The sequence below is a fragment of the Syngnathus scovelli genome, chromosome 1, assembly GCF_024217435.2.
Source record: "Syngnathus scovelli strain Florida chromosome 1, RoL_Ssco_1.2, whole genome shotgun sequence".
NCBI lineage: Eukaryota > Metazoa > Chordata > Actinopteri > Syngnathiformes > Syngnathidae > Syngnathus > Syngnathus scovelli.
In genome coordinates this window covers 22,329,282-22,347,764 of record NC_090847.1, presented here as the reverse complement: position 1 = coordinate 22,347,764, position 18,483 = coordinate 22,329,282, and the positions used below count along the sequence as shown (strand labels likewise).

The window sequence follows — 18,483 nt, the reverse complement described above, 5'->3', positions numbered from 1 at the left end:
GATGTTGTGGTATGATGAGAGCCGCCAATTTATTGTTTGAGTTTCAAACCTCAACTTCAAAACCAAACGTGAGTCTACATAAATGACTAGGTGGTTTATTGTGTACCATATTGTAAGACAACAATGCATGAAATGATTAGTTAACTTTGCAATACTGAAAGAAATGAAGTTTTACAAGATAGGTAGGGGGGAAAAAATAACTTCAGCGTTAACAGTACAAAAACAGCGTTCATATATAATCGGGGGGAAAAACATTGTGACATGAAAAAAAATAATGTACCAATAATAACAAAATAATAAATAAATGAATTGCTCATTTCTAACTAAAATACACATACTGTAGGCTAATTCTTCGAAAGCAAACTCATCCAGCGGCTCACTGTCCTTACTTTCAGATATTTGTTTGATTTTAGGCCTGCTGGTGGTTTCAAAGTGTATAAAACTTTAGGTTGGACTCCCAGAAGAGGGTGCAAAGAATGAGAGTTTTACATGGTTTGAGTTTTATATTTTTATATTACTTAATTGTCAATTAAATAAAAATTATGAGGGGATGTGATTATTCTATATTATTCCACATGTTAAATAAAGTTTTTTTTTCCCCTGCCCTTACAAAGATGGCGTCGCATGTCTGTTTACGCTCCGGGTTTCCGGGTCGCGTCACGATGACGCAGGCATCTTCGCCATACCGTCAGTTGGCGTATGATAACAATAAACAACCCCCTGAAAGAAGAGAAAGACACTAGCCACCAGGACCTGTCGCTCCATTGCGACCCAAAACGCGTCGAAAACATGAGCCAACAAGGTGACGGACTGACGACCTAGCGAGCGAGTCGTAGTCTCGGGGGAAGTCTCGTAACTCACAAAGGATATCTTTTTTTCCCCCCCTCGAGTTTTTATGTCGCGCCAGGGAGAAGTGTAGTTACAGTTTTCCCTTCCATAGCCCCCCGCAGCTAGCTGTGGCTCATTCCTGCTTCTGCTTCCTCTCGCGTTCGCTTGTTATGCAGTTTCCCGAGGACTGCGGTCGTACTCGATCTCCGCCGCCACTTCTCGCTCCCTCTCCCCCGTTCTCGTTGGGCCCATGTCTCACTGGCTCTTCCCCTGGTCGGGCTCCATCAAGAAGCGGGCCTGTCGGTACCTCCTTCAGCACTACCTTGGCCACTTTTTGCAGGAGCGCCTGAGCTTGGAGCAACTGGGCTTGGACCTGTACAATGGCAGCGGGGTCATCAAAGAGATCAACCTCGACGTGTGGGTGAGTTTTTCGGAAAGGTGACCGACCAGCCAACACGGTTTGCTGCGTGAGTGTTTATTTCACTCACTCTGACTCTGGCTGTTTCGCAACGCCACCGCCAGTGTTCAACAACAACAATCTCGTCAACGTCATGCTTTGGCAGTGCAGCTCGCATTTCTTGGAGCAAACACTTGAAAAACTCTCTTCTCTTGTTTTCTGCCTCTCTTGTATGTCTAGTTTGGTTGATTTCTACACAACGTGGCAACGCGAAAGTCGTACACGTGCTTATTTAGAGTAGGATCACCTTTTGTTTCCAGGCTGTGTAGAAAGATACCCACGTTCTTCTATTATCTATCAGTCCATTTAGTATCCGACTAGTTGTACTTCATATTTGTCATCAGTCTTACAGGTGTATCAGTCACTCATGTTGTCAATTATTTTTCCACACTCAAACAAACATTCAAAAATTCCTAACCAGGATTTTTTCTTGCCAGTCACCCTTTATTTTTAGGGAAATGATGAGCCAACGTGTTTTTCCATTTCTGTGTGTCACCTGATATGTCACATATGTCACAGACTATCTACTGTATACACAATTGCTCCATTTCAACCATGTTGCGCTTATTTATTTATTTATTTATTTATTTATTTATTTATTTATTTATTTATTTATTTATTTATTGCTCTTATTTATTCATTGTATGTGCCTTCCTGTTTTTATTTTTTGTATTGTTTACTTGAATGTTTTGTTTGTCCGTGGACCAATATAATATAATATATATATATATATATATATATATATATATATAATTTGTAATATGTCTTGTCACCGTGGGATAGTAGGAAACACAATTTTGATCTCTTTGTGTCTTGACATGTGAAGAAATTGAAAATAAAGCAGACTTTGACTTTTGATTTGTCACCACTTCAGGCTGTCAATGAGCTTCTGGAGAACCTGGGCGCCCCACTGGAGATAGTGGATGGCTTTGTGAGCAGCATCACAGTGACCATCCCCTGGCAAGCTCTGCTCACAGACCACTGCACCTTGGAAGTGTCCGGCCTCCAGATAACATGCAGACCCAAGTACAGAATCGGTGAGTCGGCTAAGCAGACTTATTATACACACTGAGCGATGAAACCGAACAACAATTTAACACAGAAAGTGGCAATTATTTAATACACAACTAGAAACACCACTCTTGTAATAATATTTCATGCCGACTATGCATAACAACACATATAGCAATTGACATAGTGGGAGCATTGAGGAATTTAAAAAAAAACAAAAACGTAATAATGTAAAAATGCATGGAAATTTTGCAGTTTAAAAAAATATTGCACAATGATCCCAACAAATTGAACCAAAGTGTGTGATTTTTTTAAATTTTATATATTCATAGCTCTTCTGATTGTGCAGGTGTACCTAATGTTGTGTCATGGTGGCGTTTGTACGCAGGTGGTGGCTGGGACTCGCAAAGCTGGTCATCCAGCATGACCTCCAGTATGCAGCTGGCCCAGGAGTGCCTGAAGGACCCCCCGGAGACGTCCGAGGAGCCGCCGGCCCCGCTTGAGGGGCTGGAGATGTTTGCACAAACCATAGAGACGGGTGGGTTTCAAGTGTGGAAGCTTTAATGCCAGCCCACATCTTAGCACACGCCACTGCTCATCCTGTTTGTTTGCGTGTGCGCGCAGTCCTTCGTCGTATTAAAGTCACCCTCCTGGACACCATCGTACGCATTGAGCACCAGCCCCTGGATCTGGAAACAGGCATTGCCTTAGAGGTGCACATCAAACGGTAAACTGCTCTTGTGTGTTGTTTGATGGATTTCCAGATTTCTTCTTTCTGTCAGCAATGGTGAAGATGGCTGACCAAGGAAACATCTGGGAAAGATGTTGGGATGTCTGGGTGAAATCATGTGATTCTACTGCCTCATAGCAACTTGGCCATTCAGTTCAAGTAACAAAGTACACAGAGGCAGCTCGATTAATAGAATATTATTTTCGAAGTTCATTTCCAAATGTCAAATCGTATAGAAGTCAATTTCACTACACATAGTGAAATATGTCATTGTTTTATTTTCTATAATTCTGATGAATATCCTGTAACATTCAGCTAACAAAGAGTGATATGAAAATGAGGCGTCATATTTGCTTCATGAACCAGTTGTACTTTTTTGACTCCTCTAGATGACACTGTTGGTTTAAAGCAAGGGGTTTAAGAAATGGCAAGTTATCAGCCCCTATGTTGAACAGAGTGCCTTCTCGAGGGCTCAATAAACAACACAAAGTGTCTTGAAGCTTCATATTCACTAACGAACCTCGAAATGTATTTGCTCAGTAAAGGGAAACGGTAAACACAATCGGAATATGGCACACAAATTCAAATGTGGAATAGTCAAAACAATCAAGGTTTCTGCCCGCCCAACAAGTTTATCTTTTATTTCTTTATGTATTATGTGTACGTTTATGGCTGCCACTTGTTTGCTCCTCGTCTCCGCCCGTGTGTCTGGTAAAACATTTATCAGTTCTTCCTAGGAGAAATAATATTTGCACTGTGTTAAGGTTGTGAGTTGAGAAAGTGTTCAAAGGTGGAATGTCGCCATAGGGTATGGATTTTCTATGGTTATAGTACCCCTTTTGACTGTTAAATTTTACTATTACCCTGGATGATTCCACACTTTGTTAGTTTAGCATTCTTGTGTTTGGGCTGAAAGCGTCTTGTTGTGTTTTTTAATATCTAAAATCGTGCGAATGTGAATGTTTTTTTATTTGAACAAGCCCTTCTTTGATTCTGTTGAGCCTTTTTTGTAGTTATGGCATCTTGACAAAGTCCTTCAGGCTCTCTTTGTGAATACAGGATCATTCATTAGAGCGTTGTGGTGTTCTCAATGATCTTCTCCAGGTTGGAGTACTTTGACGAGGCGGTGCGCGACCCATCCAACCAGACTGCTGTGCCTGTTGACATCCACCAGCCACCCGCCTTCCTGCAAAAGATCCTCCAGTTGAGTGCCGTTCAGCTCCTCTACGACTGCATTGGCACGGAGCAGGTAACAGAGACTGTGGAGCTGTCCCTACATACAAGGTTATGACTGGCACGCATTGAAGGAATTTGCTGGGTAGCATAAGAATATGTAGTCATACGGCACAAGGAGGCACGCTCATTTACTGCCATGATTAAGGGGTTTCATTGGATTGTGTCGAGTTCGTGACCTAAAACTCAGGACTGGCTGGAGCCCCGAAGCAAACATGGGAAAAGCAAAATTTTCTGTGCGTGACAAATCTCATCATTTATTTGTGGGTCTGGGACGGACAGATGCCCTATTCATTTATTCGTTCGTTCATTCGTTCGTTCATTCATGTCATTTCACTACTCTGGGTGAGTTAAAATAATTATATACAATTTGGAAAAAAGCTGTAAAATAACTATTTTTTTAAAAATTATCAAATGTATATTTTTATTGTTTTTTTTATTGGCAGGTTGCTATTTTTTCCCCCAATTTAAAAAAAATGATTTTTGCGGTGTCAGTTGTTCAGATTTCTATTGTTTTTCCCCTCATATAAATACTTAACTATAATTACAATTTTGCATTCCAGTGCCATTGGAACACAACGTAGAACAGCAGAACACATCAAGTGCTTTAAGTGTTTGCTTTAAAACGTTTTAAAGGGTTGTGCAAGCCAATTCTTGATTTATTTCTCATTACATAATTGTTAAAAAGTATGTTAGTTATTAGTTTTACTTTTTTTTTTACTGAGACAAACAAATAAGACAATCCTGGCAGAACAATCTTTCACCAAATTTTTTTTTTCTCCTTTTTAAAGTCCACTTTCCAGACTCCACTGGGTAGGACTGGATTCTCAATATGGCTTTCTTCCACTGGAGGTGGTCCATGGCCAGTGGATGAAATGCCATACTGAGAATATTTTTGGAGCAAAGGTTTTTACAGTCGGATGCCCTTCCTGACACCAACCCAAGGGGAAATTGATTTTCTGTAGGGGTTGACTCTCACCAAATGCTGTTTGTTTCTCCTCAAGGAAGTTCCTGAGGAGAAAAAGACGGAGTCAGCTGCTTGCAGTGAAGGAGAGAAGGAGCAGGAGGAAAATGACGATGATGAGCAAGTTGAAGGAAAAGGGAAGCCTCTGAAGCTTTCCCCATCTCAGCCCTTGCTTATAGGCAGCTGCTCAGGTTTCATCGAGACCACAATCAAGATAAAGCAGAACGACATGTTGCCTGGACCAAAGGTCTGTGTGTGTGTGTGTGTGTTTTTACATTTAAATTTCACTTGGGAATGGCGAGAAAACAGCTTGAAGCAAGCAATTGGCTTCTTGTTACCCCCCACACGCAATTTTTCTGCCAAACTTTTGCTTGGTGTGACATTTGTTTGCTTGTGTCCCTTCTTGTGTCCAGTTTGAGTTGGATGGGAAGGTGGGCTGTGTCCACATGCTGCTGTCTCCAGCTCAGATAACTCACCTGACTGACCTGCTGGCAGCTCTTTGCATAGAAACAGGTATGGGCTTCATCTCACTATTCCACAGGCTGGATTTACTTTACAATTTTTTTGGAGGCTGTTTCTATGTTTACACTGACGCAAGACATGCGACAACTTGCATGTGCGGATGCCCAAAATGCACGCATTCCATTTGGCGTGTTCGCTTCCCTTTAGAGTCCGAGACCAAACTGGGTGGCGTGCGCAACCGCCCGCTAGACTCGGACGACCTGCGTCTGATCGAAGAAGACCTCAGCAAGCAGTTGGGCTCCAGTCCCAGAGAAACGGACTGGGATGCAGAGTGCGACCTGGAGCCCTATGTCACTACTCTGGAAAATGGAGGTACGGGATATTGACAACAAACGCTCACATACCGTACACATACCCCCCCCCCCCCCCCCCCCCCACACACACACACACACACACACACACCTTTAATCGCACTGATAAATTAAAAGGCCTCGTGATGTTTTAAGATGTGTGTCTTTGCAGAAATGTTCTATTCTATGGGTCCCGCGGGGATGAGCAGCAGTGTGACGTCGATGCGCTCTGGCAGCGAGTTGTCAGACAGTGATATGGACTCTTCCACGCACAGTCTGGCGAGCCTCTCTCAACCTGGAGCGCTGGCTGCACAGGTACATGTCATGTGGGGGGGTTGAGCGCTAAAATGCTATACCGCTATGATACTGATGGTCTTAATGATGATATCCTCCTGACCTGATGTTCAAATTACAGCACAAATATGGTTTCTGTGTATGTACAGTATCTTGTGGCTAGCCTTTTCCAAATATTTGACACTTTCAAACTCCAATTTGTAGGGAATTGACATCGGCAAGTTGGGTTTTGTTAAAAAATATTTCAAGTAGTGTACTCCACAATATTGTACCCTAAGTGATTGGCAGTACAAGTCTGTCAGTTTCAGTATGTTTTTTAAAGGTACAGTATTTGTACCAGTTTGAAAAATACAAGACCCAACCCTTGTCGTATGCGTTTTTGTTAGTGGTTCTCGCATAGTGTAATTGTTGACAAAGACAAGACCTTTGTTCGGGATTTAGATTCAACACAGAATGCCCATTTCTATTCATAATTGTGTTGATATTAAAGTCTTCTTTTTTCTCTCTCATTCTAGGGCCTCATGAGCTGTCCCAGACGTTACCCAGTAGCAGGTTGTCTCTCCAGTCTACCACAAGGAAGTCATCGAATCAGAGGTAACGTCACTGCACTGATGACCAGAAGAGGCAAAGTAGTCACACTCTATTGAAGTAGACGTACACGTGCTTGGGTTAAAAAAAGAAAGACTCTGGAAAAAGCAGAATTTCTCTAGAATTGCTGACTGGATTTGTTTTTTGTCATTTGTAGAGGTTTATTAAAGTACAGATCTGGCTTGTTATGACAAAGTAAAGGGTTGCAAGTATGGATATGTCAGTTCAAATGCTATATGGAATTAAAGCAAAATGATGTCCCAAACAAATATTCAGACTAAGCTACCAAGTTAGAATTGTATGTTGTTACTTCCATGTCACCGAGTGTAATGTGTTCCATTTTTTTCCCCCTCCATAACATGACGTGCGCTCCATTCAAACCACCATGTAGGTCGTTCTCAAAGTAGCAATGCTGAGCAGCTGAAGCCCGACGCCTTGCTTCGTCTGACTTTGGGCGGACTCACTCTAACCATGCTGCAGGACGACCCGCCCTCCAAGCCGGACAACGCCCCTTCATTGGCTCAGATGTCCCAGGTTTTCTTCCAAGAGCTTGCCTCCTTTAAGGACAGCATGTTCGGCGAGAGAGACTTTCACCACCTAAGAAGCGGGTTCGCCAAAGCCTGCCCTCACTCGCACGTCAGGTAGAAAAACATGAACACATCAGTTCACCTACCACGGCCCTAAATATCTCGCACATTTTTGTGCATCGTTTCTACTTATAGTGCGGCATAGTAGCAATTGTTTTATTTTTTTGGGCAGTGGGGGGATTAGAGGTTTTGGCCTTAATATACTGTAAATATAAATACAGTGGCGATCGGCTGGCGATAGCAACAGGGCTAATCTGTAAGTAGCAAAAATCTGTGTTTAATTGATGTCCATAAATATGCACTCTTGAAAAAAAAATTAAAGTGTAAACCCCAAATATTTTTACTTAAAAATAACTCTTAATAAACATTCAATAAGCATTTGTGGGTTCAAACTACATATGTAAATAACAGCTTTTATATGGTCTCGTTATAATGTGGATTTTTGTCTTTAGTGGGTAGGTGTGCAATGGATGTTTTTTATGAAGTATTAGTATTCAGGCGATTGCTGTGGTCTGAACTGTCTCTCTCCCCTCAGAGTGACGGGGGCAGCGGTGCAGGTTTCCTGTGAGATGCGCAGCGGGAGACGCCACAGTCGAGCGGTGACCTCCGACGTCTCCTTCAGCAGACTAGAAATGTTGGAGTGTCTCTGGGAGAACAACAAGCCTCAGTACAGTGAGGTAATTCAATTCTCTCAATAGAATTGCTAATTTATGGCAATACTAAAACTGTAACAGACATCTCTCTTTTTTTATTTTTTTTATTTTATTTTTTTAGTTGCTCCAATTCCAGAAAGCCAGCATGTTCACTGTGGGAGTTGCAGCCAGACCATGTGCCCAGCTGCACTACAGCCTCACTGAGAAACACCTGAGGAAGGTAGTCAGACACACACTCAGCCACGAGTGCAGTTATTTTCAACTGCTGTGCCATGAGAAATCTATTCAGCAAAAAAACTAAACGTGACATTTTTTTTAAAATGTAGGCCTTGGGACACATGGAATTACAGTACATAGGAAGCAACATAGTACATGTTACAGCATGGTAATCTGCTAAATAATCACAGGGTAAACAGCGGGTGGTTCGGTGTGACAGCGTGGCACGAGTGGAGCTGGAAGATCTCAGCACCGAGTTGGACCTGGACATCATCAGTCGACTGGGGAATCTGAACAATGCCTTCCGTCGCTGTCCTGCGGAGCCAGCTGGACCCGATAATCTCCAGGTGGGATCTGACCCACGTCCATTCCCTGTGTGTGACCAAAATTCCTCGGTGGCTTCATTGTGTGGTCTTCTTTCAGATGCGGAGCAGTGAGCTGTACTCCTCTTTCTCCCTCCTCGCCCCGCACGCCGTCGTCAGACTTCGATTCCCCATTCCGGACCTGCGCCCCCTCTCTGAGCGCGAGCCCATGAGCCAGAGGGCGGTGAGGGAGGAGTCACTGGTGTTGGAGCTGACCGAGCTGGAGCTCAGGCACCAGGAAGCGCCGGACCTCCAGAGCGGGCAGCCCAACCAGGGTCAGCTTTCGGCCCCCTGCCTCACTCAGCTGCTGGAAGCCTCCTTTACAGACCTGCATGGTGAGAGCACGCGTGATTAATTCATGTAGGTTAATTCATCAGTTACGTAACACACATTGCACTTACTGGCCACACTTGCGTCTTGTTTTCTTAATCAGGGTCGTACGAGGGTTGGGAGGGAGGCCCCTTCCCCTGCATCAGAGTGAAGAGGAGCCATGACTCTCTGCCCAGGTGAGAGGTCACCATTATCATTTCTTTATAGAGTGAATAATGTTTTACATCAGGGGTTGTACAGACTATTCAACTTTACTTTAACAAACTGGTAATCACAAAAATGTTTGAAATGAATATTGCTTATTCTCAATATTGCTTCAAATGTCCATCTGTTAGGCTATCCATACGGGTGCGTGGAGGTGAAGCGCAGGGAGCGGCTGTGGGTCTGGCAGGACTGAACCTGGGCCTCGCCCAAGACCTGGGGGCTGCCTTCTTTGAAAGCCACTGTGAGCTCAACGATAAAACAAGCTCGCCGTTCTCCTCCAACCGCACCATGTTCGAGACGGAGGAGGTGAGTCACCCCGCAACAAAGTTACCTGTGAAACATTTCGATCCAACGCAATCTCCGACTGGCCCATTCACCCTCGATTCTGTAGATGGTGATCCCTGCAGACCCCGAGGAGATGAGTCAGTTTCAGGCCCAATGTGTAGCCCAGTCTCAGTGTGCTGTGGACATTCGGTTTCCACTGGCCTACGTCCTTTTGCCCAGCAAGCAAGCGTTCCAAAGCATCTACAACAGGTAGTGTGGTTGTATCCATCATCTGCTGAAGCACGAGGATTGTGCGTGATGATCTGAAACATTTGAATTTATGCCCAGTGGGGTAAACCATAACTTCACTTTCACTACCATCATCAAGACTGAACGTCTTTGCACAGGATTAACAATGATCTGCTGATGTGGGAGCCGCCTCACCCCGCCCCATCCTCAGCCCACAGCCCCATGCCCAGTCACCAACAGCACGACGAGTTCCAACTCTGCAAGTCGGCCTTTCGACTTGGTGAGTTATTTTTGAAAGTTTTCACGCATTAAAACGTGCGGAAATTCTCACCGGAGTCTAATTTAGTACATCAATGTAGTCGTAAGCAGGCTCACAGTCCTGCCAGACTTAAAAGTTCGTCTTGTTTGTAATGGCAAGTACGTGCATTCTCCTTTCTCCTCCTGGTGCTAAAGACTCCGACTCAGAAGAAGATGAGCCTCAGTTCTATTTGGCCAGTGAACCATCAGGAAGGAGAAAGTTGGCGCTCCAGCATAATCCGAACCACAACCTCAGCCTCCTCTCTCTCACTGTCAACATTGGCAAAGGTCGCCTCCAAGCCAGGACAGACAAGAAGGCAAGTCGGATAGTTGAAAAGCTTTATCACAGGAAATAACCTACTTCACTAAATGTCACATTCAATTGGTGAAATGAACACAGGAGGACCAGAGTCATGGAGAAATTGTGCTCGACCTGGAAGGAGGGAAGATATTCAGTGTAGCGCAGCACCAGAATGACCCCAATCTCAGTTTTTTGTGTTTGGAGAGTCAACGAGTTGAGCTGTACCATAAAGGTGTGCACACGTTTATCACATCATACAAATTATGATAATAACTTTAAGACTCTAAAACCGAGACCCTTTCCAAGGATCTCCTGATAATCCTAACATCTGTCCAACATGACCACCATATGTACCAAAAATCCAATAGGAAGTCAAACGTTCACAGCAGCTCACCTGCAATGCTAATGACAAAATGGATTTCCTCTGAATTATGCGTTCAAGAAAAATTCCACTTTTCTTTTTTGTAGCTGTCGTGAAAGACACAGCTATTCCGCTACGGATAGAAATGCCCAACTTCATTTCCCCAAAGTACTTGCACCCAACCATCTACCCCACTGAGGTGGGAGTTAGCAGCGTGAGCGGCCGGGAGGCGGAGCCGCAGATGTTGTCCACGGCCATCAAAATCACTCTGGACCCGCTGAGAAAGGTCAAGGTATGTCCTCTCGGCGCACGGTGAATATCGTTATTGACCTGTCGGATTGCTGAAATTAAATAGACGTCGCTTCGTCTCTTGCTAGGAATTCCTTGTTGCCCTTCGACTTCAGGGCGCCACCATGCGGCATTACGTGGCGCAGACCAATCACAGTTGGCATGAGCAGGTAACCCGAGTTGAATTGGACCATTTGAACCAGAGCTATGGATACAAGAATTCCCCGCTAGACAGCAATCACCTATATTCTGAATTTTTTTTCTTCATAAATGTGTAGAAAGGCTATTTTTATTTTAAAACTATTTTGTTCCAGTTGGTTGACTTTCTGGATGTCATTGATGACCCAATTTTGGGATACACTGCACCCGCTGTCATTACCGTCCTCCACACACATCTGGCTACATGTGCAGTTGACTACAGGTAATCACTGTGACTTTTTCTTGGGCTCAAATACACGATGGGTATCAGAATGTATCCCCTTGATGAAAACTCTTTAGGAATTGTACACTTGAACCTGCAGTTTAACACCACTCTGCTTAAATTCTTTTAACGCTCTGTTCGCTAGACCGCTCTATTTGCCTCTACGGATGTTGCTCACAGCAGAGTCCTTCTCCCTGTCCAGTAATATCATTGTAGACACAGCCACCTTTCACCTCAGGTAAAACACTGCCTCTGTTGTCTGAATTTGGCATCGCCGCCCAAACTTGCTTTGAAGTTTTTTGTTGGTTTTTTTTTTTCTTTCACCTCGCTTAGATTCATCTTGGATGACTCCGCCCTCTACCTCTCTGACAAATGTGATAGCGATGTAGTGGACCTGAGGAAGGGTGCGTCACACAATGTAGAACATTCACAGTGCATGTGAAAAGTTTCTTTTTTAATGGAATTTCAAGAATCCCACAAAATTCAAGACATCACTCCCCATAGTCACCACATTGAAAGCATGCTTTTGAATCTGAAATAATAACATAAAAGAAATCACATGCCCATGTACTTGGTGTTAGTTTTGTTTTGTTTTATGTGTTTGCTCAAAAACTAAATATCTGACATCCTAATGAGGAGTTGCGTGTAAAATTCAGGACAAAAATCATTTAGTTTATTTTGGAAAAAGGCTTTGACAAAATGTGGGAAAATGAAGTGCTGTGGATACTTTCTGGATATCCATATTGCCAGCCACAACATTAGGTGCACTTTGATCCAAACAAGAGAGCATTTTTGAAAATTAGCAATACCCTTATTAATGACCTTTGACATTGAAGCCAATATTTTATTTTGATTTTTTTCATTTGTTTGTGTCACACAGACTACATTTGTGTTTTGGACATGGACCTGCTAGAGCTCGCCATCACTACGTGGAAAGGCAGCGACACGGGCAAGCTGGTGAGCGCCTCTTAACTGCAGACATTTGTTGCCCCCCACCCCCTCCCACCCCACATATCACATTATTCAGTGGTCTATTAACAGTAATTAAGTTCTCATTTTGAAAAATGTACTTATCTACACATGGTGAATTTGAAAGTCTTCCTCCCCCAATATCCACTCTTCTCCAGGCCCAGCCTTTGTTTGAGCTGCGATGTTCCAACAATGTAGTTCATGTCCACGCGTGTGCCGATTCGTGCGCCGCCCTGGTCAACATACTACAGTACCTCGTCTCCCAGGGTGACCTGCATCCACCGCCCCGACACGCCTCCCCTACGGAAATAGCCGGCCAGAAACTACCGGTAAGGCTAGGTTGTTTAGATGACAACAGAAGATCTGAAGGAAATGTATGAGATGTTTTTTTGTCTTTAGCTTTCTGAGAGCCCCGCGTCTGTGCTGCCATGCCCTGCTGCTGAAACCGCTGAGATTAACCAGTGTGATCTGACTGATGCCTTAATAGACACCGACAAGAGCCACCAAGAAGAGAGAATAGATCCAGGTTCTGCAAAAATATTTGGATGTCACTTTTCAGCATACGAATGCCGATGGAACCCCGGAATTGTGTGTCTGTTGTTCAGGCTCGCCCTCCATGCCGAGAGGATCGCCGGTCTCGGTCTACTTGTTCCCTGGCGAGGGCTCCAGACACGATCTCTCCGTGCTGGAGGAGAAAGAGGAGCTCGACAGTCAGGTCACCACGGCAACCGAGGCGCAGGCTGATATGATGGAAGACGAAAGTTCAGAAGGTTCCACTGACAACGATGACTTCTGCATCCTGGAGGCTCCTGGCATGGGCATTGCTGTGAGTCTCTGAGACAATGATGTATTCAAATTTTAAATATGACCTCAAATATGACCTATTATGACACATTTCCACAAAGCACTACAATTAGTTGTCACACACAAAAGCTTTGTCAAAAGTTGCCAAATTATGCCATTTTGTCACATTTCAAAATTCTCTAAATAAAAAAAGTAACAAAACAAGACAAGTTTCCATGTACAGCACCATTCATATACATAGTGAATCCTTAGTGCTTTATAGATTCACAACAGAGATGTCATTGGTGTCATTCTGTAGCCTAGAGACGGCGAACCCGTGGTGACGGTGTTGGTCGAGGATCCCATCCATGTGAAGGACAGCCACTTCTCCAGGCCGCGAGGAAGCTCCGACCTGCTTCGCGCTCCCAGCCGCTTCCCCGTACCACAAAGCCGGGTGGTGCTGCGGGAGATCTCTGTGGTGTGGCATCTCTATGGCGGCAAAGACTTTGGTTCCAAGCTCTCGTCTATACACAGCCAGCATGGAATTAGGTAAGATAGGTCAGTAGATAGTGTCATGGAAATGTAATTTTTTCCATGAGAGAAACTCATCCAATCAATTGATGAGATAGTTGGTAGAATAGGCAATTCTAAAAATATTCAACAGAAGATACCCTATTTAAATCATCAGATTAATTTTTATTACGACCCTTCTTTCACTAGGGGTCGATCCGTCCCGTCTGGTGCCCGAAGCTCACCATCTCGCTCCGCGGGTTCTTCTCGTCCCCAGAACTCGTGGCGGTGGGCTGGAGGTAGCGGCCGTCAGCATGGACTCCTCATGGAGATCCAACTCACCAAGGTGAGTATTGCACATCCAAATGTTTTTTGGACCATTGTAGAGATTTGCCTGGGATACCATTAAATGTTAGTAAGGGAAATAATGTGTCAGTATGTGGCAACGTAGTATCGGAATCAAGATGTGGATATAAATTCCAACTGCAGCACAAATGCACCCCCCAAAAAAGCTGTGATGTTGCGGAAAAGTATAAGCATAATACACTGTACCCACAAATGGATAAAAAATCCAATATTGGGATAGTTAGACCTGAAATGTAAATTTTGCCTAAGTAACTTGACATGCAGTTCTCGTTTCCGGTTCCCAGGTGTCCTTCCAGCATGAGTCCTACCCGCTGGTGGTTGCCGGACAAGACGGTGAGACCTCTGCGTCCGTTGGGGTCAGTCCGGGAGGGGAGCAGCCCATCTCCAGGCAGGTTTTTATCGTCCAGGAGCTCGAGGTTCGCGACCGCCTGGCTTCCTCGCAAATCAACAAATTCCTTTACCTCTACACGAGCGAGAGCATGCCCCGAAGAGCCCATTCCAACATGGTGAGTTGCGAGAACATTTGTCATGCCCTCTCGAATGCCTCCACCAAGATGGCATCTCAATATTTTTTTTCTTTAACTTGGATTAGTTGACCATAAAGGCCCTGCAAGTTTGTCCCGAGTCTGGTCTTGGTGGTCCAGAGTGTTGCCTCCGAGTCAGCCTGCTGCCACTCAGACTTAACATTGACCAGGTAACGCAACAGGAAAGCTAGTTTCTGTCCAGACAGTTTCCCCAGTATTAAATTTGGGGAAATTTCCGTTTTAGCTTTAGGAAACAATGAAGTTCAAATCTGGTTTCTGTTTGTTTTTTACACTGTTGAATTTTGATTGAGTTCTATATCATTACATTCGTTCAGATACCAGCAATGGCAAAACAGAACATCATTTCTATGACATTAGCAGTGAATTCAAAGGCCACACTTTTGGTTCCACCGCTAATGATGGCAAATGTTGCGCTTTATTTTCTTTGTCCATCTGCTGCCCAGGATGCATTGTTCTTCTTGAAGGACTTTTTCAGCAATTTAGCTTGTTCTGTGAACCCCTACCACCCTGTGGATCCCGCATCTGAAGGTATACTCCATCCAGCGAGTGCACAAGACAAGTGTTTGTTGTCACAATAAATGGTGTCTTATGCTTGTGTTACTTGTCCTTCCAGTGAGAGCAGATGCCTCCCAGAAAGCGTCAGAAGAAGTGGAGACAGGCGGCGCTTTGGGATTGGATCTCACGTCTTCAGTAGAAACTACTCACAGTGAGCAGAGCTCCTCCTCAGTCGGCTCTACCTCCTCCTCCGAGCAGCCGATCTACTTCCGGTATTGCCAAGCGCAGCTTTGATTTCAGCCTGAATTTGACCATTCTCATCGTAACGCTGCTTCTCGCTTGTCTGTCTCCCAGCGAGTTTCGTTTCACCTCCGAAGTGCCTATCTGGCTGGACTATCATGGCAAACACGTGGTCATCGAACAGGTTCTTCCCGTACACAGTTTCAATTTTTCAGCTGACCGTCCCAAGTATTGTATTAATTGTCACAGTAACCCTGCTCTGCTTTCACAGGGAACCTTTGCCGGGATTCTGATTGGTCTGGCTCAGTTGAATTGTTCCGAGCTGAAGCTGAAGAGGCTCTGCTGTCGACACGGGTATATTTTGATTGCTAACATTTTTGTGAGACATAATTGGAATGGTCATGCTGTTCAGTGATATGTGTATTTTTTTTTTATATAAGAGTGAAAGCGGAAACCACATTTTTGTTTGTGAGTTGGGCTTTAATCGAGTTGGTTCAGGAACACATAAATTATTAGAATGTAAATATTTCCTATGGCCTCAATTACCATGCCCTCTCTCATCCAGCCTGCTGGGTGTTGACAAAGTGATCCAGTACGCTGTCAGTGAATGGCTGGCGGACATCAGGAAGAATCAGCTGCCGGGTATTCTTGGAGGCGTCGGCCCCATGCACTCGGTTGTCCAGCTGTGTGAGTGCACCTTTTCGGAATGAGATGTTTCCATCACCAATTAAATTGTATGTATGTCATCTCGAGTGTATGATTTCATTGTTGACGTTTTCTTCAGTCCACGGGGTGAGAGATCTCTTCTGGCTGCCCATCGAGCAATACAGGAAAGACGGGCGGATTATCCGAGGTCTCCAGAGAGGGGCCGCCTCCTTCGGCACATCCACAGCGTCGGCGGCATTGGAACTCAGCAACAGGCTGGTGCAGGCCATTCAGGTATTTTAGCAGCACATGCATCCCGGGTACACTTGGGACTGGTCACCAGCCAATCACAGGGCACATTAAGGCTCAAGCTTCAACCTGGGAGGACCTCTTGACGGCAAGGCAGACGTGCTAATCACTCTTAACACAAACTTTCAACATTATACTTTATCACAAGGCAAGTTAACCCCATGGGCAAACCACATATCACGGCCACAATTTCACATACGTTTCCACTGCCTGCAGGATCAATAAAATTCAGTCATTTGAAGTCTGCTGCTGCATGCTCCAATTTTGCAGGCCACCGCCGAAACGGTGTATGACATCCTGTCCCCAACGCCTCCCTTGAACCGCTACGCCGTCACAGAGGGACGGGCCCCTTCCAGTCGGCCACGCCGCCCAGCCCAACCCGCTGACCTCCGAGAGGGCGTCGCCAAGGCGTATGACACTGTCAGAGAGGTGAGTAGGTCAATTGGACAGTTTACCATGATGTTACGCATGGCAAAAGACTGAGCTTTTCCTTGATGGCACTATTAGTAACAAACATTTGAATGTCAGGGCAGACTGATTGAGAACTTTTTGGTTAAATCAGGCGACGTAACCCCAACACAAGTTTTTGTTGTCATAGCAATTCAGTCGCTGATTTTTTATGCCACCCAGAAGCACACTGAGAACGAGTCATTGCAAATATTTTGAAATTTCTCTTTAGTAGTTCTGTTCTTATTCTTATACTCCTCTCCAGGGAGTGATTGACACAGCTCAGACCCTTTGCGATGTAGCATCCCGTGGGCATGAACAGAAAGGTCTTCCCGGTGCGGTGGGCGGCGTCTTGCGGCAGATCCCACCCACCGTGGTGCGCCCGCTCATAGTGGCATCAGAAGCCACCTCTAATCTGCTTGGCGGCATGCGGAATCAGATCAAACCAGATGCAAGGAAGGAGGACTTCTTGAAGTGGCGCACAGAGGACTACCAAGAGTGACGGCCTTTGTGTGTGCGTGCCTGCGTGTGTGTGAGATCAGGGAGTGAATGCAGGGTTCAAATGTGAGGTTTTTATTTTATTTTATTTTTTTTGCATTTGTGATTAAAAACAAAACAAAACAAACAACCAAAAAAAAAAAATAACGCAATGACTAACACCTACTGTGACGCCTACATCATTGGTTGACATATGCAGCAGGAACTGTAAGTTTCACCTCCCCTCAGTATTACGGCTCATGGTCACCTTCTCTTTGGTTTAGCGTGCAAACATATCGTCATATTGATCCTGCCCTTGATTTTCTATCTCAGTGGCATTTCAGACAGTCGCCCAGTTCCAAAGTGCACAGGAGGATTTGGGAGACAAAACTCATGAGATACTACTATATGTCGCCTCCACATTTTGTTGTTATTCTGACATGTGCCATAAGTGAGCGGCATACCCTTGTTTTAATGACACAAGCTTGTGTTGCCTTGTTCAATTCTGCACCCTAGCAAACTGAAAAGCTCATCTTTAATTTGCCTGACTGAACACTTGAAGCCTCTAAAATTTTGTTGCAAACTTCATGAATATGAAGTCAAATTGCTAATTGACTTGCTCAGTTGTGATGTCATCTTGTGGTTCTTCCACCTCCATCACACTTCCTTTTTCATATATTTGGAGACAAAGGTTAGTTAGGATCTTTGTCTACACTCCCTGTTTTTAGTTTTTCCATCTTGTGTTTTTTATGATTCCATTTAATTAAGTGTGTTTTATTAATTTTCAAACTGAACAATGATGGGATGTCAATGTAGACTGAGGATATGGAGTTTGTGGTTCTAAAAAAAAAAAAAAATTGCATTTTTATTTTTTGTTATAGTGTACCTATGAGCGTGGGTGTGTGCATGGAGAACATGTGACAGGGTGGCTATCGATGTGTGCACCTGCTGCATGTCTGTGAGGGTGGTTAGCTTGTAATGAGAGTATGCTTGTAATTGCTATTTACTACGTATATCAGTAGCAGTATGAATGACCTGTACAGTACAAAACAATGATATATAAAAAAATAAAAACAACTTGTTTAAATATGTCAATAGTCTTTTAGACGTCTCATAGACGTCTATGCTACAGGCGTCGATGGCATAGACACTTTGAGACGTGTTTTAGCCGAGACGTCTGGTTAGCATATAGACGTCTAATAGACGTCAAAATGCTCGCAGGGCGGTTGTTTGTTGCTACGAAATCC

The 18,483-nt window shown here is 44.3% G+C and overlaps 1 protein-coding gene across 1 annotated transcript; it reads left to right on the top strand.

The window, feature by feature from the left end:
• The first annotated feature begins 670 nt into the window (after window positions 1-670).
• atg2a (autophagy related 2A) lies at window positions 671-18,323 on the top strand. The gene is made up of 42 exons (XM_049739121.2): window positions 671-1,249; window positions 2,160-2,322; window positions 2,685-2,834; window positions 2,921-3,023; window positions 4,131-4,275; window positions 5,264-5,470; window positions 5,637-5,736; window positions 5,893-6,057; window positions 6,208-6,350; window positions 6,845-6,923; window positions 7,309-7,558; window positions 8,040-8,181; window positions 8,279-8,377; window positions 8,565-8,720; window positions 8,797-9,070; window positions 9,169-9,241; window positions 9,401-9,575; window positions 9,661-9,803; window positions 9,941-10,062; window positions 10,236-10,396; window positions 10,480-10,612; window positions 10,849-11,033; window positions 11,119-11,199; window positions 11,344-11,450; window positions 11,596-11,688; window positions 11,784-11,854; window positions 12,331-12,407; window positions 12,578-12,748; window positions 12,819-12,945; window positions 13,025-13,245; window positions 13,522-13,751; window positions 13,923-14,058; window positions 14,363-14,584; window positions 14,671-14,772; window positions 15,067-15,151; window positions 15,237-15,390; window positions 15,473-15,542; window positions 15,630-15,712; window positions 15,924-16,045; window positions 16,143-16,297; window positions 16,583-16,741; window positions 17,025-18,323. The coding sequence occupies exons 1-42, from the start codon at window positions 1,079-1,081 to the stop codon at window positions 17,259-17,261; spliced, it is 6,042 nt and encodes a 2,013-aa protein (XP_049595078.1). The 5' UTR covers window positions 671-1,078; the 3' UTR covers window positions 17,262-18,323.
• Window positions 18,324-18,483: the final 160 nt, after the last annotated feature.

Excerpts from the sequence above, each read along its gene's own strand:
- atg2a (XM_049739121.2), top strand. The coding sequence starts at position 1,079 with ATGTCTCACTGGCTCTTCCCCTGGTCGGGCTCCATCAAGAAGCGGGCC. Across the intron at positions 6,924-7,308 it reads AGGAAGTCATCGAATCAGAG|GTCGTTCTCAAAGTAGCAAT; the intron begins GTAACGTCACTG and ends ACCACCATGTAG. Across the intron at positions 9,804-9,940 it reads TTCCAAAGCATCTACAACAG|GATTAACAATGATCTGCTGA; the intron begins GTAGTGTGGTTG and ends GTCTTTGCACAG.